Source organism: Aquarana catesbeiana, linkage group LG02 (assembly GCF_042186555.1).
Source record: "Aquarana catesbeiana isolate 2022-GZ linkage group LG02, ASM4218655v1, whole genome shotgun sequence".
In the NCBI taxonomy this organism is placed as follows: Eukaryota; Metazoa; Chordata; class Amphibia; order Anura; family Ranidae; genus Aquarana; species Aquarana catesbeiana.
This window is the reverse complement of record NC_133325.1, coordinates 122,161,919-122,185,443: the sequence shown is the minus strand read 5'-3', so window position 1 is coordinate 122,185,443 and position 23,525 is coordinate 122,161,919. Positions and strand designations below refer to the sequence as shown.

Genomic DNA, 23,525 nt, shown 5'->3' with positions numbered 1-23,525 from the left:
TGGGGCTCCACGCAAGATCTCACCCCGTGGGGTCAAAATGATCACAAGAACGGTGAGAAAAAATCCCAGAACCACACGGGAGGACCTAGTGAATGACCTGCAGAGAGCTGGGACCAACGTAACAAAGGCTACCATCAGTAACACACTACGCCGCCAGGGACTCAGATCCTGCAGTGCCAGACGTGTCCCCCTGCTTAAGCCAGTACATGTCCGGGCCCGTCTGAGGTTTGCTAGAGAGCATTTGGATGATCCAGAAGAGGATTGGGAGAATGTCATATGGTCAGATGAAACCAAAGTAGAACTGTTTGGTAGAAACACAACTCGTCATGTTTGGAGGAGAGAGAATGCTGAGTTGCAACCAAAGAACACCATACCTACTGTGAAGCATGGGGGTGGCAACATCATGCTTTGGGGCTGTTTCTCTGCAAAGGGAACAGGACGACTGATCCGTGTACATGAAAGAATGAATGGGGCCATGTATCGTGAGATTTTGAGTGCAAACCTCCTCCCATCAGCAAGGGCATTGAAGATGAAACGTGGCTGGGTCTTTCAGAATGACAATGATCCCAAACACACTGCCTGGGCAATGAAGGAGTGGCTTCATAAGAAGCATTTCAAGGTCCTGGAGTGGCCTAGCCAGTCTCCAGATCTCAACCCCATAGAAAACCTTTGGAGGGAGTTGAAAGTCCATGTTGCCCAGCGACAGCCCCAAAACATCACTGCTCTAGAGGAGATCTGCATTGAGGAATGGGCTAACATACCAGCAGCAGTGTGTGACAACCTTGTGAAGACTTACAGAAAATGTTTGACCTCTGTCATTGCCAACAAAGGGTATATACCAAAGTATTGAGATGAACTTTTGATAATGACCAAATACTTATTTTCCACCATAATTTGCAAATAAACTCTTTCAAAAATCAGACAATGTGATTGTCTGGATTTGTTTCCACATTTTGTCTCCCATAGTTACCTATACATTTACATAGGTATACATATGATGACAATTACAGGCCTCTCTAATCTTTTTAAGTGGGAGAACTTGCACAATTGGTGGCTGACTAAATACTTTTTTGCCCCACTGTATATGTGTCCAGTAAACCACATTAGATATAAATTAATTACTGCTCTTCCAAAATGCTTGTAGATTTCTGGAGATGCTGAGAAAAAAGTCAAATACCACTCATTTGTAAGATAAAACACAAAAGGACAACGATACCCAAATGATCAGGTGTGTAGTCTCTGATGTTGTTCACATGTGGTGGATTGCTTTCATACCTTCATTGCTTTCGATCCTTCATAGATCGATATCGCTCGAATAAAAGAAAGAACATACCTCATTGTGCAAATAAATAAATTAAAACGACATGTGGGTAATCAAACACAATTGCGCTCACACATGCCCCGCAATAAGATCGCATTTAAGAAGGTCAGTTGCATATATTCAGACATTCTCCTCACTTAGCTTTTTTCTTGCTCACACAGCACTGGGGTTACTGGCTCCTCCTACACCAATCACATCCTTTATTGGATCACATTATTTATTGGATCACTGTGCTATATTAAGGTTGATGGTAGCGCTTTATTAACTTTTGATATATTTACTTTTTTGTGATATCAGCACATAACACAATAATAGCAGTCACTATCATTTGCTCATCTTAATATAATTTTTGCTTCACAATTTGATACAATTATTCACATCAGCGCTTTAGCATTTTTTACACAAAAGTCCACAGAATATGTGCCTAAAAGTCTTGGGGATAATTAAGATGTTTTTTGGTAAATGTGAGATGAGCCTTTGTGTTCTTTTTGGTCAGCAGTGGCTTTGGCCTTGGAACTCTCCCATGGATGCCATTTTTGCCCAGTCTCTTTCTTATTGTTGAATCATGAACACTAATCTTACCCGAGGCAAGTGAGGCCTGCAGTTCTTTAGATGTTGTTCTGGGTTCTTTTATGACCTCGTGGATGAGTCGTCGTCATGCTCTTGGAGTGATTTCTGTAGGCCGCCCACTCCTGGGAAGTTTCACCACTGTTCCAAGTTATCTCCATTTGTGGATAATGGCTCTCCCCGTGGTTCACTGGAGATACAAAGCCTTAGAAATGGCTTTGAAACCCTTGCTAGACTGATACATGTACATTACTTTGTTTCTAATCTGTTCTTGATTTTTTTTAGATTGTGGCATGATGTGTGGCTTTTTGTGATCTGTTAGCATGCTTCACTTTGTCAGACAGCTTCTATTTATGTGATTTCTTGATTCAACAGGTCTGGCAGTAATCAGGCCTGGGTGTGGCAAGTGAAATTTAACTCAGCTTTCCAAAAAATTGTGGTTAATAACAGTTCATTCATGATTCAGCATGGGAGAGGGCAATTACTTTTTCACATGGGGCCAGGCAGGTTTGAACAGCTTTTTTCCCTCAATAAATCAAATAATAATGTAAAAACTACATATTGGATTTACTTGGGTTATCTTTGTGTAATATTAAAATGTGTTTGATGATCTGAATTATTTAAGTGTGAGAAATATGCAAAAAAATAAAAAATCAGGAAGGGGGCAAATACTTTTTCACAGCACTGTACTACGGCCAATTTAAACAGGAGCCAATTAACCTACCAGCATGTCTTTGGAGTGTGGGAGGAAACCCTCACAGGCACAGGGAAAGCATGGAAACTGCAGGCAGGTAGTGTCATGGTTGGAATTCGAACTAGCGACCCTAGTGTTGCTAGGGGGAAGTGCTAATTGATCCTAGTACAGGGGAGTAACTACAGGGGTTGCAATTGCGACCCTGTCCTATGCTTCAAGGGGCCCATGTGGCTCCCCTGTACACCTGGATAGGAGGGGACAGCATAGAGAGGATCCAATTTCCTCCATTTTCCTCCTGCAGTTGCTGAAAGCCTGCTTCTCCTCCTCTCCCCTCCACAGGCATTCAGCAGCTGCATAAGGAAAATAGAGCTCCTCTATATGCCGCCCCCTCCTATCCAGCTTCCTCTTCTTCCTTCTACTCCTGGCCCCTTGTGTGCTCCCCTGATATCTTACCAAACTCCCCAACGGGGCTCCTAAAAAAAAATTAAATTTTTTAAATAAATAAATAAATAACTAAAATAAAATGTCAAAAAATAATTAAAAAAAATAAAATAACAAAAATAAAAATTACTGTCACCAGTATCCACAAAGGTCAACCGGGCTTTTCCGCTGTGGGCCTCGGAGGGAAGGACCCCAGGCTCGGAGGGAAGGGCCCCGACCTGGGGTCAGGGGGCCCTTCATGGTTTTTTGCACCGTGGCCCTGAATATTCTAGTTACGCCTCTGCCCTAGTATGCGTGCGCATGAATGTATGCATTTGAGATAAGAACCTTAGAGTGCAAGCTCCTTGAGAGCAGGGACTTATGTTAATGTACAGTGTTTAAAACGCTGCATAAGTTGTGTAAAACGGATATCTCCCTGCCTCAGGAACACACTGATAAGTGCTGCCTTCTCTAGCCAGAGGCACTGATCAATTGGGAAAAATCCAACAGGCTGGTTGTACACAATTCAATCATAGATGGACTTCTGTATAACCGGTCTGCCCATACATTGATTGCAATTCAGATGGTCCCTGCAGAACCGGTCAAATTTTTATGTATGGCAACCTTTAGGGGTCTATTTATAAAAAAATTGTTGCATTCACCCAGCCCCAACTAATTCTGACAATATTTTTCCTAATACAATGATTTCCTATGATTGTCAACTTCATCCAGTCACCATAATGCTCCCAAAGCGGGAGTAAATGTTCCCATCAAAGACACAGGCAGCAATAAAAAAACCTGAAAAGGGTTTTAACCCTTCACCACTCTATCTAGAACTAAGAAGAAAAAAAATTCTGGCTTTAGATACACTTTAAAACCCAACTCCAGCCCAAACGTTTTTGGACAGAGCGGGAAAGGGGCAGAACCGGGTAAGGTTTTAATTGTTAGAAGGGTTGAAATATAAGCGCCATGCCACTACTAAGAGGTTCAGATACAACTTTATTCAATTAAAGGTCAGGGGTACAGATCAAGAAATATCCAATGCATTTCGGGAATCTACGTGTCCCCTTCATCAGGGCTGGAAAGAACATAAGTACATTATCATGTCAATCTGACTGCAACAAAAACACCTAACAAGCAGAGTAGTAAACCACAGGAACACTTAAAGTGGTTGTTATCCCACTCATATATACCTGTGTGTTTTCTAATGATAGGTGTTCATGTCTCTGTGTTTTATAAAAAAAATGTCTGCTATACCTGATTTCAGAGCACCGCTTGGCGCTCACATGACTGGCCGGCTCTCTCCTCTTCCCGTCTGACAGCTGTAGCGGGCAGGGCCAAGATTCCCCCACTGACGTCAGTTGGGACGAAAGGAGAGGGGGAGAGAGCCGGCCGGTCACGTTGAGCATCAAGCAGTGCTCTGAAATCAGGTATAGCCGACATTTTGTTTTTATAAAACACAGAGCCAGGAGCACCTATCATTAGCAAACACACAGGATTATATAAGATTTTAACCACTTACCGACCGCCGCACGACTATATAGGTCCTGACTTTGAAGAGGGATATCTCGGTAATGGCAGCAGCTGACACAACCGAGGTATCCATCTACTCAGGCGGTGGTTCGGTTAACGATAATGGTGGTCTCTGCAGTGGGTTTGCCTCAAGATCACCGTTATCGGTGGCGGGAGAGGGTCCCCCTCCCACCACTCTCCCGTGCCCTCTGCCACTTACTGGAGCTGTCGGCAGCAGCGGAGGTGATCGGGACCTGTCCATGGCTGGGTATGGAGACGAGTGAGGGGAAGATTGCCCCCACCGTCTCCATACCATAGCGGGGCGGTAGTGACGTCAAAACGTCACTTCCTCCCAATACGTCTTAAAGGCACATTTTTCTGTTGTCATTTTTATCAAATGGCAAAATTTTTTAATTTTTTTTCTTCTATTGCATTTTAGTCTAAATATGAGATCTGAGGTCTTTTTGACCCCAGATCTCATATTTAAGAGGACCTGTCATGCTTTTTTCTATTACAATAGAAATCCTTGTAATAGGAATAAAAGTGACCCATTTTTTTTTTTTTTTTTAAACAGTGTAAAAATAAATTAAATAAAATAAATAAGAAAAATATATTTTTTTTTAAAGCGTCCCGTCCCGACGAGCTCGCTCGCCGAAGCGAACGTATGAATACGGTGGTCAAACCACACATGTGAGCTATCACCATGATCGTTAGAGCGAGAGCAATAATTCTAGCCCTAGACCTCCTCTGTAACTCAAAACATGCAACCTGTAGAATTTTTTAAATGTCGCCTATGGAGATTTTTAAGGGTAAAAGTTTGACGCCATTCCACGAGTGGACGCAATTTTGAAGCGTGACATGTTGGGTATCAATTTACTCGGCGTAACATTATCTTTCACAATATAAAAAAAAAATTGGGCTAACTTTACTTGTGTCTTATTTTTTTAATCAAAAAAGTGAATTTTTTCCAAAAAAAGTGCGCCTGTAAGACCGCTGCGCAAATACGGTGTGACAAAAAGTATTGCAATGACCGCAATTTTATTCTCTAGGGTGTTAGAAAAAAAATGTATAATGTTTGGGGGTTCTAAGTAATTTTCTGACAAAAAAAAAGTGTTTTTAACTTGTAAACACCGAGTCTGAAAAAGAGGCCTGGTCTTAAAGTGGTTAACAGTAATTTCAGCAGCAGGAGGGGAGGGGGCGGGCACTTGACACAGAGCAGACAGGCAGGGAGGGGAGGGGGGAGAGGAGGACAGAGAAGGACAGGAGAGATGCGGATGATGGAGGAACATAAACTGACCACAGTGTCAGGGCTCAGCAGCAATGATAAACAGTGGTCAGTTTACGGGGGGGCAGAAACTGGCAGGATCAGCCAGGTATTTCAGATGACACAGGGGGGCCAAATTACACAGCATGAGCACTGTACTGTATAACATGCTTTAAAAGAACAGGATATACATATATATATATATATATATATATATATATATATATATAGTCTCTGCTGTAATTCATCCCAAAGATGTTCTATCAGGTTGATGTCAGGACTCTGTGCAGGGCAGTCAAGTTCCTTTCCTCCACCCCAAACTCCCTCATCCATGTCTTTATGAACCTTGCTTTGTGCACTGGTCCAAATCATTTGGCGGAGGGGGGATTATGGTGTGGGGTTGTTTTTCAGGGGTTGGGATTGACCCCTTAGTTCCAGTGTAGGGAACTCTTAAGGCGTCAGCATACCAAGACATTTTGGACAATTTCATGCTCCCAACATTGTGGGAAGAGTTTGGGGATGGCCCCTTCCTGTTCCAACATGACTGCGCACCAGTGCACAAAGCAAGGTTCATAAAGAAATGGATCAATGAGTTTGGGGTGAAGGAACTTGACTGACCTGCACAGAGTCCTGACTTCAACCCGATAGAACATCTTCGGGATGAATTAGAGCGGAGACTGCAAGCCAGGCCGTCTCGTCCAACATCAGTGCCTGACCTCACAAATGCACTTCTGGAAGATTGGTCAAACATTCCCATTGACACACTGCTAAACCTTGTGGACAGCCTTCCCAGAAGAGTTGAAGCTGTTATAGCTACAAAGGGTGGGACAACTCAATATTGAACTTTACGAAATAAGACTGGGATGCCATTAAAGTTCATGTGCGTGTAAAGGCAGGCATCCTTTGGTGATATAGTGTACATGCAGATTTAACAGACAGCTTTATAAAATATAGACATTGAGCTTTTTATAGTAAGGCCAGATGTTTTAGATGGCTTAGGTTAACATATATGTATCAATATCCTAAAATAACAAATGGTAACAGACACAGTTGAAACAATTAGCCTAAACTTTCATTCTTGAGTTCTGTGGACAGTGGTTGCAAATAACCACTAAAAGGCAATATGACAATGGAGCAACAGACATTGATCTCTGGTAATGTGGAAGAAACCTAATGCTGTGCAAATAGCATACTCATCCAACAGTAAATAAATAAAAACAAAATGGAAAGTAAAGTCAATTGTTGTCAAAGAACAAGGTATCAGCTGAAAAAGTATTTGTTTCTCCCAGTGAACTGCATAAAAGAGCAAAATTAAAGTGTTACTAAACCCAGGACCCTGCATTCACTATATCTGGTCTCCCACAGTACACAGAACATGGAAATGCAATAGTTTTAGTAAATATAAACTGCTAAATGTGGAAAGGTTTGTGAAATTACTGCGCTAACCAATCATGTGAAAAGCAGCTAACACTCAAACAAAGTCAAGGAAATATGTAAAAACACAGTGTAGCGCTGTAAACCATCATTAAAGCAACATATTATACAGTGCATAAAAACATATAATAAACATATAAAACATATAAACATAAAATGCCTGGAAAAGTGCAAAGTCCAGTGGCTGTAGCCAGTGATATGTAGAATCACCAATATACTGAGTTCATAAAGGCAAATAGCACAAATAAGAAGGATTTTGGATCCACTCTTAGAAAAATACTTTTGGTAGTGAGATGAAATAAAAACGGCCGATGTAACACCAGGAATAGTGTATCCTCCACCCGGGGAATATAGATGAAAACTCTTACCAGACGTGGGTCAATCGAGTTTGATGCGACCGGAGCCTGGAACTCCAATGCTGTGCTCTGGAGCTCCCACGGGACAGGATGGAACTGGAACCCGGTTGCGAAAATGATCCGAATGCAGGTAGTGGCTGTAAAAGCACTCTCATCCAAACCAATGTGGGGATAGTAAAGGCAAAAAGGCTCCATATGGTGCAGGTCAATAAGACAGATTTATTATAAAAAGTACACACATCAAGTCACGGATGTGTACAAAAAATGTGATCACAAGGATAAAAGCAATGTGGGGAGCTGTAAAATGCGAGACCGACGCGTTTCATCCCAATGGACTTTAACTGGGGCAAAAAAAAACATTTACCTTTAAAAGCAAAAAGAAAAAAACATTTATTTTTGACTTTAGGGGAAAAAAAAATCCAGTCAATCTGCCCAAGGACCGGAAGTGACGTTGGAGGTCGCTTCAGTCCTCCATCCCCATTCCTGTCTAACCATCGGCCACATGGAATCAGTTCCAAGCTTACCGACGGCTCCAGTAAGTGCGGAATTGACCGGGAAGCGACGGGAGGGGGGCACCTCTCCCGCCGCCTAAAAAAGTGATCTTGCAGCGAATCCGCCACTGGGACCACTTTTATCTGAAAGCTGGCCGCCTGAGTCAAAAAAAAAGATACCAGGGTCATGCCAGCTAGCTGCTGCCATAACCCCAGTATTTAATGTCAAAGAAATGACGTACATTTACAGTTCGGCAGTCGGCAAGTGGTTTTAATACAACACACCATCTGATGTAAACCACAAAGTTGTCTGTGAACAGATGCTCAAAGAAGCACAAGTTCCTAAATAAAGGTATGGTTAGCCAACACATGGGAGTGTTTGGGCAGCTCGGGGATAGGATCATAAACTGTCACAATTTTATTTTTGACCTATTGAAAAAAACCTAGTGCACCTAGATTTAAAAAGCTTCTTATAGGTGTTTTGTCCCAATTTTATGTATTTTTTCCTGTGATTTATTGAGATGCATGAGGTTATTATTGTTCTGCAGTATGCTGACATCTAGTGGAGGTTTTGGGCCACTGCAACTTGTTTACTATGTGATTTGGTTTCTCCCTTTGTCCTCCTTCCCTCTCTAGACCCTCCCAGTTTCTTCCATGTTCCCTTAGTTAGTGTTAGTACTTCCCAGAGACAGTGTTCAGAAAAGTCATTGGGATTGATTTACTAAAACTGGAGAGTGCAAAATTTGGTGCAGCTGTGCATGGTAGCAACTTCTAACTTCAGCTTGTTCAATTAAGCTTTAAATAAAAAACTGGAAGCTATTTGGTTTACTATGCAGATCTGCACCAGATTTTGCACTCTCCAGATTTTGAATAAATCAACCCCATTGTCTGCTTAGGTTTCAAAAGACTAGAAAAACATCCTCTGTACTGCAATTATCTGATGTAAAACTGCACTGGATTCAACTTCTGTGTCTCATTGAAGAATCAGGCCTCATGTACACAGGGCATCCTTTTAGCCCTTCTGAATGCCACAACTCCTGGCAGGATAAAAGCTGCTTAAAAAACGCCACACATCCACACGCATTTAGGCACAACAAGCATTTGAGCATTAATGGATTCCATTGGCCAGAACATTAAATTATTCTGGCCATTAGATTGCATTAATGCTCATACGCTGGACACAGAGCCTCACACAGAGGTGCTTTTAGAGGCTGAAAAGAATATGCCAAGCACTTGTAAAAGATGCATTTTTAAGCCCTGATGAGGCCCTAAGCTACCTGTGGATAGTGTCAAGTCAGCAGGTGCCCATGGTGTCTGGACAGACTGGGTCTAAAGAGGGAGGTCTTTGGGGCTGATGATGTGCTGTGCAACTCTTTTCTTATATAGCAATGGACTGAGATGACTAGGTAAGAGGTGTAAAATATAACTTAGATAAGATTGACAAGTAAGCTGTGTTTCTTGAATGAATTTAAATGCAAAATATTCATGTTTCACTGGAGAGTACTGCTAATGATTGAAAATATGGTTTTCAGTGAGTCTAAGTAATCTTAGAGCTGTATCTGTGTCTGTGCTGGGAAAAGATTCACTGTAATGTCGTGTACACACGGTTGGAATTTCCGACAACAAATTATCGATGTGAGCTTGTTGTCGGAAAAATTTGAAAGCTGATTTTCTGACAAAAAAATCCATTATTGGAAATTCAGATCGTGTGTACACAATTTCAACGCACAAAAGTCCACGCATGCTCGGAATCAAGCAGAAGAGCCGCACCGGCTATTGAACTTAATTTTTCTCAGCTCGTTTGTACGTCACCGTGTTCTTGACGTTCGGAATTTCCGACATTTGTGCGACTGTGTGTATGCAAGACAAGTTTGAGCCAACATCCGTTGGAAACAAATCCAGGATTTTGTTGTCGGAATGTCTGATCGTGTGTACGCGGCATAAGGCTGGTGTGTGCTCAGATCTGACACAATGAGATTTCCAATATAGCTGTAAAGATGTAAAATTGTTCAAGGGATTATAATCTTGTGACTAAATATGGTGACATTAATGGTTTTCACAAACATATTTAGCCTCCTTGAAGCCTCACGGAAGCCGCACCAAAGCCCCATCAAAGGCTCACCAAAGGCTTTAGCAAGGTGTAAACAGGACTGTAAGCTAACCATTTTTTTTAGTGACAGGAACTTTGACTGGCATTCAGAGAGCTTTAACAAAGCGTGTCCGAATCCATGTTTTGAAGCAAGTGTAAACTAGCCCTTAGGAATACATATTTTTGTATGTGTGTTTTTAGATTACAGTTTCTCTGCACTATTCATCTAGTTTATCCATTATGGCTAGTTTAGACTTGCTTGAAAACATGGCTTTGGACACGCTTTGATCAAGCTCTCTGAATGCCAGTCAAAGCCCCTGTCACAGAACAAAATGGTTAGCTTACAGTCCTGTTTACACCCTGCTTTTGCTTGGTGCTTCAATAAGGGTTCGGTGGGGCTTCGATGAGGCTTTGGTGGCGCTTCGATGAGCCTTTGGTGGGGCTTCGGTGAGGCTTCCTGGAGCTTTGATGAGGCTTTGGTGAGGCTTCAAGTGAGCTTTGCCATAGACTTCTACTGAGGCTTTGAAGACGCTTTGAAGCACCACTAAAGCTACATGGGGTATAATTTTTGAAGCGAAGCCGAAGCAAAGCAAAAGCAAGGTGTAAACAGGACTGTAAGCTAACCATTTTATTTAGGGACAGGAGCTTTGCCTGGCATTCAGAGAGCTTTAACAAAGCCTGTCCAAAGCCATGTTTTGAAGCAAGTGTAAACTAGCCGTTAATGTGTGTTGAAGCCAAAGCAAGTGTAAATGAGCCCTAACAGTTAGCACCAAAGCCATATCTATAATGAAACAAGGTAGGAATTTAATCTCAGGTAGCACTTTCTAGAAATGGCATGAAATATGTTTCTTATCTCATCTTATGATCTTTTAGGGTTGTAGGGTGGAGGCAAAGTGCATCTCTTTGCGGTTTCCAGAAGACAAGTGGGTCTTCAAGTGTGTCTTCAGAACTGCCTTTCGAGCTTCATTGGATGATTGTCATAGGTAACTGTAGATACCCCCTGTCCACAGAATAAGACATTGGCTCTTATCAAGAAAGTCTAATGAGAAACCAGTTTTGACCAGATCCCCAAATTATACGCACTGAATTGGCTGCAACCTTTGAACTGAAATGGAGACAACTGACAGTTGACCAAGCCGAATATCAAATCGAAAGGCAGAGTAATATTTAATTACATTAAGCCAGAGGCCAAGACTAAAGGTAACTGAAGAACACAACAGAAAGCCAGGTCAGAAGGCAGCCAGTCAGTGGTATTTAGAAAGCAAAGCGATCCAAAATAAAGGAACAACTGATCAGAAGAGGATACCAGAGAACAAGCAATGTTGTAACTGTAGCAGCAGAGCACTATAGATACAGGAATACTTCAAAAAGTGAGAACAAGGAGTAACAGATACTTATACTCCGGCATCCTGTCAATACACTGAGCCACACTTAAATCAACAATAGATGATATCCGCAGCATGCTTATGTAACAGTACTGAATGTCATCCAGTAGATATGCACATAGCACCCACTCATAACACAGAAAGAGCAGAAGAAAAAGGTGCAGGAAAATGATACCACTGACCAGTAGGAGATGAAGAACCATCAGCAGCTTGTCACAGTAACACAATAAATAAGAATACTGTAGGTGAGAATTACATTATTGAACAACATAAATCATTGTTGTCCATAGAATTACCATTTTGCAGTATTAAGTACAATGGTATATGGCTCCAGGCATGTCTCTCAAATATTGGCAGCTATGCATGAAGAAGACACCATCGATAAGATCTTAGAAATCTCTTATATAGCTTAAATTGGATACCTTAAGCACAATTCCAGATTAGATCTCATTGCTGAAAAGCTGGGGTAACATTTTAATGCATTTTAATGCTGTGAGTTTCTTTTGGCCTTGTCATATAGCTCACTTTCTGCTGCCAAATGTATAGAGTTTCTCTGGGAATTGGAGCAAAAATACACTACTAATGACCAGCGATAAAGTCAGCTGAACTCGTCTCGGAAGCTGTCTGGAATCCCACTCTACAATATGGCGATAGCAGCTGCTTTGAAGCAAAGAAACCACAACTATGCTGCAAGGGAACAACAATTCCACCCTTAAAAATATGCTTAGGTCCATATTTTCTTCTACTGATTGTTTACCGCTAGAGCTTAACCTTATATGCCCTTTACAAGGCAAACATGCAATTTATGCTTTATTTTTTTCTTCCTTTCAGTAAGAAACACAATACATTTCTTATGATTTGTATTATGTTTGACAATCATAGAACAAACTGTCTATCTATCTATCTATCTATCTATCTATCTATCTATCTATCTATCTATCTATCTATCTGGATAAATAAAAGATACCTTTATAGTCAAAGTTAAATAACAAGTTAAAGAATAATTACAGGCATGGATATTTTATAAATAGTTACATTGGTCCAACTTAAACCAATGTAACTATGTATAAACCATTTCTGGCCTATGCCCTTGGAAGCTGGAAACCCTTGAAATAGACAATTCAGCGATCTTCGCTTGTTTATGGACCTGTGTCAATCGGCTGCACTTCTCCTTACTGAACACAGGAGGTTGGCTGCTCAGCATGGGCATCCATTCAGAGAATGCTCTGCATTTCCACAATTACTGCAAGCCTTCTCTGATTAGACAAGGTGGAGAGCGTGATGTCCCAGCCCCACCTCTCCACCTCATCCAATCAGAAAACGCTTTGCATTAATTCAGAGAATGCAAAGTGAATGGTATTTGTGCTGAGTACCCAACTTCCTGCATTTAGTAAGCAGAAGTGCAGCAGCTTAGCAAAGGACCTGGAAGCAAGTGGAGATCACTGAGGTAGTGGTGTCTACTCAGTTACTCTAGTTCTTTTCAGCTTCCAGGGGAATTAGCCAAGTAGGGTATATACCATATAGTTACATTGGTCCAAGCTGCTGCAACTTCAGCATGTGGTCAGAGCACAGGGGGATTCCTGCAAATGGCACCTGTTTCCCACTCTGCTCTTTAGTTTAATGCAGAATACTGAGACCTCTAAAGGTTTTATATCAAGATGTTATGCCATGTTACTAGCTGAGTTCCTTAGCGACTATCCCTCCAAGGTGGCAGACCAATGGAAAAATTATGTTGGCCCTTTCACAGAGGTTCAATAGGAAATAGTGGTGCAAGCTGTTCCAATTAGCTCCCTAATGTATCACAAAGGCTATCCTTCTCCATTTGCATTATACCTCCTTAAGTTATTTAGGATGGGTATCCTGGAAGATCCACTTTTTGGCAAGTGTCACAGAAATCATGGGGAAATGATCCATCTGCTTATGGCGATGTCCCAAGCTTAATATATACTGTTTAAGTTATTGAACAAGGTATTTCAATCTAATATTAAGTTAGTTAATTTGAAGTCATGTATACTGGGCAGTGACATGACATCCAAAATTTACTGCCACAGCCAAGTTTTTACTGGCATTTCCAAAAGTTACAATATCACAGTTTTAAGAGCAAATTTTCAGTATTTAGTGTGCAGCAGCACAGATGATGGGGACACCTCACCGACATGACACGTCCCTTCCTGAGTCACAGTGACAGTCTCTCTCCATGCCAGGTGTGTCCCTTCAGTCCACTCCAGTCCAAACAGCACTGATAGTCTCGCTCCCGGCTTGCCTTGCTCCTGTCAGGTCCCGCAGACCTGCACACAAGGCTCTGGCCACTCCGCTTGGCTACCTTGAACCATGACATCACATGACACACTCAGGCACTGCCTCCACCAGACCTGCCTCCTGCCGGTGCTGCCCGAACACACTGTAGCAGTCACAGCCATATTTTTTACTGGAAACCTTTTCCTGTCACTGGCATATACTGCCAGGAGAAAAAGTGCCCAATTTTTACTGGCTGCCAGTAAAAATACTGACAGTTGGCAACACTGTCCGCGTGTATGTGAAAGTACAATATGACAGCACTATATGACTGAGCATTTCACTAGCTGGTTGTTGAGCACAACAAATACACAGTAATAAAACAAAGGGGCATGTTAAGGCACACACTTTTATTGGATAAAATGGCTGGAGATCAGCCCAATAACAAAGAACTCCACTTTTCAGAAGAACAATAATTCTGTCATCAGGTGTCTGCTCTTCCCATGTACACACACATTTATGACTATTCACTTTACCAAAAAAATGTTTGCCTCCACAAAATGTCTACAACAGGTTTACTTTAAGCTGTTATCAGTGCATATTAACTGATTTTCACAGTTACTCAAGATACATTACACATAACAAATCAGTTACTAATGTATATTCCTATCCCCTGAAGACAGGAACAAAAAGGACACCACTGTTCTGAAGGTTGACATTTGCAATGCCTTTAGTCAAATAGAAAATAATCCCATTAACTTTGTGTTCTCGCATAGTGTCAGGTTTCATCCAGGAACACCTGTCAGGGAAAAAAAATACTTTGATCCTTTCACTACACGCAAGAAAATCTATACAGGACACCTCGTCTGAGCTAAGAGGAATTGGAAGAAGTGCCTGGCGTACAGGAAAATCAGAATTCTGGAGGTTGTGCGCCAGTAGTGTCATTGCCAGTACTGTCATGACTTGTCATATAATGTCAATTAGGAGTGGCAGGCATTTTAACCCCTGTTGGTTACCAGTGGCCAGCTCCTATGAAGTCTGTGAGGCATTCACTACATTTATCTGGCCTATCTAGATGTTCTAATAGCTTGTAGATCACTGTGGGAAGCAAGGTGGGTTAAAAGCTGGGCACACACCTACAGTCCAATCATACAAGCTCTTTTAGATTTACCAACAAATATGCATCGCGTTGGTGTTCCTCAAGGAGTATAAATTGAGTAGGTTGTGTAGACCAGACATGGGCAAATCGCGGTCCCAGGGCCACATCCGGACCTTTGGCTGTCCCTATTTGACCCTTGATGACTCCACTGTCAGCATGCATCTGTGAGCCTGTGGTCTTCCTCACTGAGGAAGCTGACAGGTACTGAGAGGCATGCTGACAGATGTCCATGTGGGGAGCTACAAGAACTGGAAGAAGAGAGCCTGAGGAACTGATTGCTACAGTGGGGAAGCTTGGTTCTGATGGGAAAGTGTCGCCTAGGAGACATCCTGATGCTCTTCTGCCACTCTGTTACCTGGCCAAATTCTTTGCATGTTAACATCTGCAAATTCCAGGAGACATGAACCTGTTCTTCAACCCAGGTCAGGATCTGCAGAAATCCCATTTTATCAATCTCAGGCTCTCTTCTTACAGGCACAGTGCTTTTCAGAGGGGATTCGACATGCAGTGAGGCGTGTCATATTGTCTTAAATAAGGTACGTAAATAGTCTAAACCCAAAGCAAGGGAATTACTCAACTTTGGTCAAAGCTGCACAGTTTGTTTTTATATTCAGACGTCTCTTACCTGCATAGGCAGTTTTTTAGTATATATATATATATATATATATATATATATATATATATATATATATTTATACCAATGCATTGCACGCATGTTTATCTGCACAGTTAACACACAAATTGGTGGTGCTATACTTTGGAGTGCTCTTAATTTAGAAATGAGAAGGAGAAAAATTTAGTGGTAACCACTGATTAGGATCCCACAAAATAAAAAAATAACAGGCTTCCTCATATACATTAGCATGAGCTGTAGTTGTATATTAGTTTGACAATATTTGTGCACAAATAACAACAAAATATAAGCACCAACAGTCATGATACAGCCAAAACGCATCATATTTGTGCCTACTGTCATAAACATTTTTTTGTGATCCAGCCAAGTTAATTCAAATATACAGGATGAGTGTCCAGAGTTAATCAAGAATATGCAATAATGAAAGAGAAGACAAATGTTTAATCTGTATGTCCTCACAGTAGTTTAGGCATCAGTTCCACAGTGGACACCCTAGTGTTCTATATTCAAAAAGTCTGAAGAAGGTAATTAATACCTCCCATGCCGTACAATGTACAATCATAAATTCCTTTATAAATATGGTTGCCACCTCATCACTTTAAAACCAAACACATAATAATTACACAGGTTCTGTGGCTGATTAAGGTGGTAATTAAACTCACTTGGTGCCTTATCTGCATTAAATCAGCCTCGGAACCTGTGTAAATCATATGTGTTTGGGTTTAAAGGGATGAACTGGCAACCCTATTTATAAATGTTTGGTGGTGCAAAAAAGAAGTTTTTGACATAAAAAATGCTAGTTTTATGATAAAATGTGGGGGGAGGTAATAACATATGGGTTCTTTTATGGTGTTACTGGTTCTGATAGGTGTAGAAAATCCAAGTTTGGACTCTACACATAGCACAAAAAGAGCTACATAGTTACATAGTAGGAGAGGTTGAAAAAAGACACCAATATGGAACTTTAACTTTACTTTCAGATCCATAACTCATAACTGGAGCCTGTTTGCTAGTCTGCTTGAGTACTGACTAGATTTGTCTGTTGCAAGGATCCTCACAAGCCAGTAATTTGTAGGTGGTGGCTGCTTAAATGTTAGTGTGTGCTTGTGTTGTTTATGGCCTGTATCAGTGTCTAGACTGGGGAAGGTAGGGTTTCCCACAGTTGGGCAGTATGCTCACTGATTTTGGAGGACAAGTGAGGGATGCTGATTCCTCATGCAATATTCCACCCTCCTTCACCCCTATGCACCTCAGGACCCTGTCCAAGATCCTTGACACCAACCATGAAAAAAATGAAAAATTGGGTCTAAGAACAGAAATAGAATTCCTATTTTTATCTGTAGCTATACCATAGGTTAAATGGCACAATGTGCATTGTTCCATGGGGAGATGGTCTAACATCCAAAGTATACATAGAAAAACAGATGGCGCATGATTATTTCAAACAGTTGGTGCATGTGTATCTGTAGTACTTCAAGCTAATATAAATAATGGTTCACAAAGGTTTAGTCTCCACTGATTTTACAAGCACCAAATTATAGTGATAGAAAGCATTCATTGCTTAGTAGCAGTAGAATATCTAGTGTAGTTGACATCCAGAGAAGTTAATTGCCCCCCCAACAAACACACACACACTCCTCTATATGTCAAAATTATTTTCAGTGGTAATCATGAGATGAATAAATACTAATTATAGGCATAAAAAAACCCCTAAAAACAGTAAATAAGTTATTTTTCTGATTGCGTTATATACAGTATAATCATGTTGGTATGAAAACATGGGAATAATGAGTAAATGCGTGCTGAATAATTCAAGGGTTTAACCGTGCCAAAAACATAAGGCTAATAGCAGCATGCTTAGATAGTGACAGGCCCACAGGGGACTAAATTATAGCTTTATAGCAAAAATGGCAATCCTGACAATACTTGGGCCCTGAATAGACAATGCAATATATGCAATACACTGGCAACAATAAGTCAACTGTTACAATATGCAGGTAGAAAATAGCCAATTGTGACAAAATGCAAGCACAAAACAGGCTATTGTGAAAATATGTGGACAATAAACAGGCAATTGTGACAAAATATGACCAAAAATTCCTCCTCCCTCCCCCAAGCAATAATTTCCCCTCATGGAAGCAACAACCCCAGACATTAAAATTCCCTTCACCCCCAGGACCCCCCCCCCCCTCACTGAGCAAAACCTCTTTCCCCCAGTAAACTCCTACTTCCACAGCCAAACTCCCAAGAGCAATCCTACTTCCTTTCCCCAGCAGACCCTTCCTACCATTAAAACACTCAGTCCTTCCACACTCCTCCTAAACTTCCCCTCTGTGGTATCATGTGACACATCAGAGCCAGAAAGAGCGTAGGAGAACTTTCCTCTATTGCAGTGGTTCTCAACCTGGGGGTCGAATGACAATTTGCCAGGGGTCACCGAATCCTGGGCTGTTCCTGAAGCCCACACAGCTCTCCCAGCCTTTTTGCGGCAGCCCAGCAGGGCTGTCCCTGGAGCCCGCGGCCACACATTCAGCCTCTTCGCAGCCACCCATTCAGTTCACGGCATGGCTGGGGGGCAGACACTAGAGGTCAGCTGACTGGTGAAGAATTTTAAGTGGGCAGGGCTGGAGAAGACCCCATCTCCTGATTTCGGCATAGGTGTCACTGCTATGAGACACCACAAAGTCGGAGACACAGTGAATCCGGAGACACAGTAAGTAACACTATCTGTAATTATAGTTGCCATTAAAAGTCCCCACTACAGTTCTCAGATCAGCAGATGACCTTGATCAAGAGCACCTAAGTTGGCTGATCAGAACGCCCCCAGTACTGCCACTCATCCCATTCCCCCCAGCAAGGAGTAAGAGAAGGAATAAAAATAGGGAATACATGGAAAAGAGAGGAAAAGAGGGGGAGGAATAAAGAAAAAAGGAGAGAAAGAATAAGAGAAAAAACAAGAAAAACGGCTAAAGGTATGGGGGAAAAAAAAAAAATAGGATAGAGGGAGATAAAAGGGAAAGAAAGAAGAACAAAAGAGAGAGTGGTACATCCTAAAATGTACCATAAGGGGTTTTAATACTGTAAGAGTGGAAGGGACTCAGGGAGCGCTAAATGTCCATGGGTTAGGGGCGCAAATAACTTGTCTTGCCTTGGGTGCTGACAACCCATGCTACGAAAATAATTTTACTATTAGGGGTCCCCACAACTTGGGAAATTTTATCAAGGGGTCACTGCACTATAAGGGTTGAGAACCATTGCTCTATTGTGTCTGTATCTGAAGTCTGGGCTACTGGGGGTGGTACTGCAAAATCTGCAAAGCCTCAAGTAAACAATGTGTGTCTAACAGGGGTTCAGTCCCAAAGCACCCCCAACATGCCTGCTTCATTTTTGTGCAATAACTTGTGTAAAGCAGGTCCGGCTGCTGGTAGAAGACCACTTTGACCAATCAGAATCACTGTGATCTGTCCAGGAAGCCCTAAGGAAAGATGGAAAAGAAAAGCAGGGCTTTCAAATCCCTAGACCGTTGCACTAGTTCCGTGGGCAGTGACAGTTAATCAATGGAGGTAAGTACAGCGGGGACTGGAGGGTAGGTGGGGAGAGTGTGGGGTGTTAATTCACTTTTTAATTTTTTTGTGTAAAGGTGAACTTACACAAGTTACATAAATTTTGTTCACATCTACACCATTTAAAATCTTATTTCTTGAATACTTCCCCACCACTTTCCATAATGAACGGACATAACAGAGCCTTATTTAGTGGGGCTAGCTATAGTACCCAGGAATACACGCCAATCTACAAAAATGACAAAATGTATTCATAGGTTCCAAAAACAATATTGGATACATATATTATGTATAAAGCATACATTTAGCCACTCAACAATAGTAACTTGAATATTTCACTGATCTTATTAAAACTGCTGAAGCGTTTTGCAGCCTATGGGGTTGATTTACTAAAACTGGAGAGTGCAAAATCTGGTGCAGCTCTGCACAGAAACCAATCAGCTTACAGTTTTTTTTGTCAAAGCTTAATTGAACAAGCTGAAGTTAGAAGCTGATTGGCTATCATGCACAGCTGCACCAGATTTTGAACTTTGCAGTTTTAGTAAATCAACTTCTATGTCTATGACTTAGTTGAGATGTATGACTCAAAAATGGCAATCAGTGCTCTTTACACAGATTTAGGATAAGTAAAGATAAGATGATGCTGTGCTGCTAATGTGCATACATAACCATAAAGTTTTTAAAATTAAAAGACCTTAAAAAAGCAATAACATGTTCCAATCATGCACCCACGTATTCAAACTTGATGTCTTCACTTCACACTATTGTGTTAAATAAATTTATAAATGCTTAATAAATACAGTAAAGGAAACGTTCACATTATTATTATTAATTACATCAGTCTCTTGTGTCTTTTTCTTTGTGACAAGTCTTCCCAACACCTGTGAACACTTATCACTTCTGTGCCAAATACAGATACCCCCGTGTCACCACTGCTCACAGAACTCTCACCTCCAATTCACTTGTTCCATACCATATACAAGTTATCCTTCAGACATTTTGGTCCCCCAATTTCCCCTAGGGACCCTCTTAGTGTTTCTCCCAGTACTCCGGTCTATATAGGGGTAGGCTGCTTTAAGGTTCCCCTACATTCATGCTGCCATGTTTGCCTCCAAAAACTATCCATAAAAACTAAATATGAAAAGGTTTCACTCTGTAGACTCTGCTGATTGCTTTGCCGATGAAGGGCTCAAAAAGAAATCAAAGTCAAAAGAAGATCAAGCATTTACAAGGAGCAACCACAGCTTAGGCCACGCTCTCAGACTCTGGTAACTTGCAGCCTGCAACCATATGTGAGCAGGATGAATGTACCATGTTGATCGATCGATCAACTTGGGTACAACCAGCCTGCCGGATTCACTTGCGATTATAACTAGGGGCTTTTATAGCTGCTAGAAATAATCATTGTCTTCTTCTGGCAGGAATGGCTTCCCCGGTCCTCCGTCGGGAGCAGAGAATCGCTCAGCAGGCGGGATTTCCTTGTCAGCACTGTCTGTGTTGATGGGGGAACCGTGCAAATTTCTTTCCTGCAACCATGAGATTCGCACCATCTATGACCTGCCTAAGACATGAAATTATCTTAATGTGAAGTTGCATTACTAAGAAATCTCATACCATTTACATATTTCAGTCTCATTACTTATCACACAGAAGACCATTGCATTTTATTTAAAAGACTAATTTGATACAATAAAAGATTACAGTTGGAACAGACCTGTCCGAGCATATCCGGTGCAATGGGGATGGTAGGCCAAATGGAAGAGTATGCTCCAAAGAACACCAGCCACATCAGCATGCTTCCCCAAACTGCCAGATGACTAAACTACAAAATAAAGACAGTTTATTATTAAAACTTACCTGTTTCCAATTTTTTGTTACATGCAATACAGGCCACTTATAACTGTTATTTGTTCTACCAGAATGCTACGCAGAGATTCAGACATAAAATGTCATCAGGTGAAACACGAGATAAAAATCTTATGCAGAAAATTTTGGTTAAAGGCTGGTTTACCCTCAAATTAAAGGAGAAGTGTGGGATTTTAAAAAGACAAATGTGTATACTCACCTGTGTGGCTACAGCATCAATCCGACTGTCATGACTGCTGATTGCTCAGTTCTAGGTCTTCAGTGAGCTGAGAGTACCGCTATGTGCTCTGCACCTCCAGCGCTCATTGGAGTGCTCAGCTGTGGAGGGGTTGGGAGCAGCTGGCTCAGGTTCTCAGCGGTGTGCTGAGGGGCTGAGCCCGATGCCTGTTAGGCATCTGGGTGGCTCCTGACATTATTGTTGGGATCCTTGCAGAGCCTGGACCGGCTCTGTGAAGTCAGCTGACAGTGGGTAATTTTCAATGTTTTTACATATATAAATTTTGTTAGAATGATATATAGAGGATCAGTAGTGTAATGTCTTACCAATATACACAGTAGTGTTAATCCACTTAGAAAAGCTATCAAAGATTATATATCAAACAATGCAATTCCAACACAAAAACCTTTATTTGTTGTTACAATATTACTATATAACTTCTATTACTGTTCAGTAATATTGTACATCTTTACACTATCGGTTCCCTATATAATATTATTTGTTAGGTATTTCTCACAGCAGTGGGCTATGCATCAGTTACACACACCTATGGGTGCACAGTGCGTTTTCTCCCTCCCAGTTCTTTTTGATAGAATAATTCCTGGTGAGCTTGCCATGAAGGTTCTTTGAAGGACCTTGTTCAGGCACTTTCTGTAATGGGGCGTTAACATTGTCCCTGCCTCCCAACTGTGTTCCTGCACCATCACCCTGTTACATTCGCCCCTGGTAGAGACCACAAGTGGCCATACAGACACACACTGCATAGCACCTTCCACCATTGTTACTGTCAGAAGGTAGACCACAGCAATGACAGATAGTTGAATCATGTAAACAGAAAGTAGCTGTACCCTGGCTGGAAAAGAGAAACAACTCTGAGATGCAAAAAAGGATAAAAAAAAAAGGTGAAAACCGTGGGGTCAATTTACTAAAACTGGAGAGCGCAAAATCTGGTACAGCTGTGCATGGTAGCCAAACAGCTTGAAACTCAGGGCTGGTGCTACCACTAGGCAAGCACCTAGGGCACACTGCTGCCTAGGTCGCCTGGCCACTGGTGTTCCTACTCTCTTCTCTCTGCAGCAAGCAATGAAGTCTCAGCATCAGCAGGCAGCCACCACTCCGTTCGCACATAGTGTCAGAGGAGCAGCAGCGGTGGAGGACTGTGTCTGTGTCCCGACTCCCGAATGAATGGAGGCAAGCAAACATTCATTGATGGGTACTGGTAGGCTGCATTGATGGGCGCTGGTGAGGCTGCATTTGATGGGCACTTCACTAAAAAGGAGAAGTATACATGGGCAGGGCAAAGGGGGTGGAGTCAGGGGTGGAGCCAATAGAGGGGCGACAAAATGAGGTTTCACCTTGGGTGTCAAAAATCCTTGCACCAGCGCTGTTGGAACTTTAGCTTTTTCTATTAAACTTTGACAAAAAAAAATGGAAGCGGATTGGTTTCTATGCAGAGCTGCACCAGATTTTACACTCCAGTATTTGTAAATTAACTCAGTGTTTTCCAAGGGCCTGCCCAAAGCAATAAAAAATACAAAGCATAGAAAATGGAGACACACACATTTTAAGCCACTTATGGTAATAAAAATATATTATTTTGTAAATGAAGGCAAACGTGATTTGTTGCTAGAAGCAAGACAACTACTTCAACTTTTACTTATTTATTTGTTTAACAAGCAGAAAAACCTATCTATAATCTATCATTCAGATCTGAAAAGGAACAGTTCAAAAAGTAAAATGAACATGGGAATTTGTGTTCAAGCAGGACTCCAAATCAGTGGAATGCTTGAGACTTGCATTTTGCACTTTCACATGACATGTTTACCTGTAAAATAACTTACTTTTGTCCATGCTGTAGTTTCCAGGCCAGCTTTTAAACAGACTGTCACCACAACGTACTGTGGACAGAATACATAAAGAATATGAGCTTCCAGCACACTCAACAAGAGACACTTGACAGGTTTTACTTCCCAGGTTTATTGTCTTGCACAAGTTTTACAAAAAAATCATTGCGCCGTCTCAAGCTGACTTTGCTGGTTTTTCTCTTATTACATTTTCAAACAGCTCTTATTAAAGGAAAGAAGGAAGCAAAGGTAAGTAGGGAAGATGAGGCAAGGTAACAAGGGAAAAGGAGGGGAAGGTAATTAGGAAAGGAGAGTAAGAAGGGAAAAGTGAGTAGGAAGAGGAGGAATGACAGTAAGGGAAGAGGAGGTAACGTAAGAAGGGAAAAGGAGGGGAAGCAGGAAAGGAAGAGAAGGGAAGGCAGGAAGGGAACAAGAGGGAAGATAAGGAGTGAAAAAGGAGGCAAGACAAAAAGT

At 41.5% G+C, this 23,525-nt stretch overlaps 1 protein-coding gene across 2 annotated transcripts in view; it reads right to left on the bottom strand.

The window, feature by feature from the left end:
- Nucleotides 1–23,525, bottom strand: part of ATP8A2 (ATPase phospholipid transporting 8A2) — a 1,045,467-nt gene that overhangs the window by 175,229 nt on the left and 846,713 nt on the right. For both annotated transcript variants that reach the window (XM_073613412.1, XM_073613413.1), the window contains exons 32-33: nucleotides 23,049–23,105; nucleotides 20,839–20,946 (exon numbers count right to left, since the gene is read on the bottom strand). In XM_073613412.1, the coding sequence (XP_073469513.1) occupies nucleotides 20,839–20,946; nucleotides 23,049–23,105 (165 nt within the window). The remainder of the gene's footprint in view (nucleotides 1–20,838; nucleotides 20,947–23,048; nucleotides 23,106–23,525) is intronic.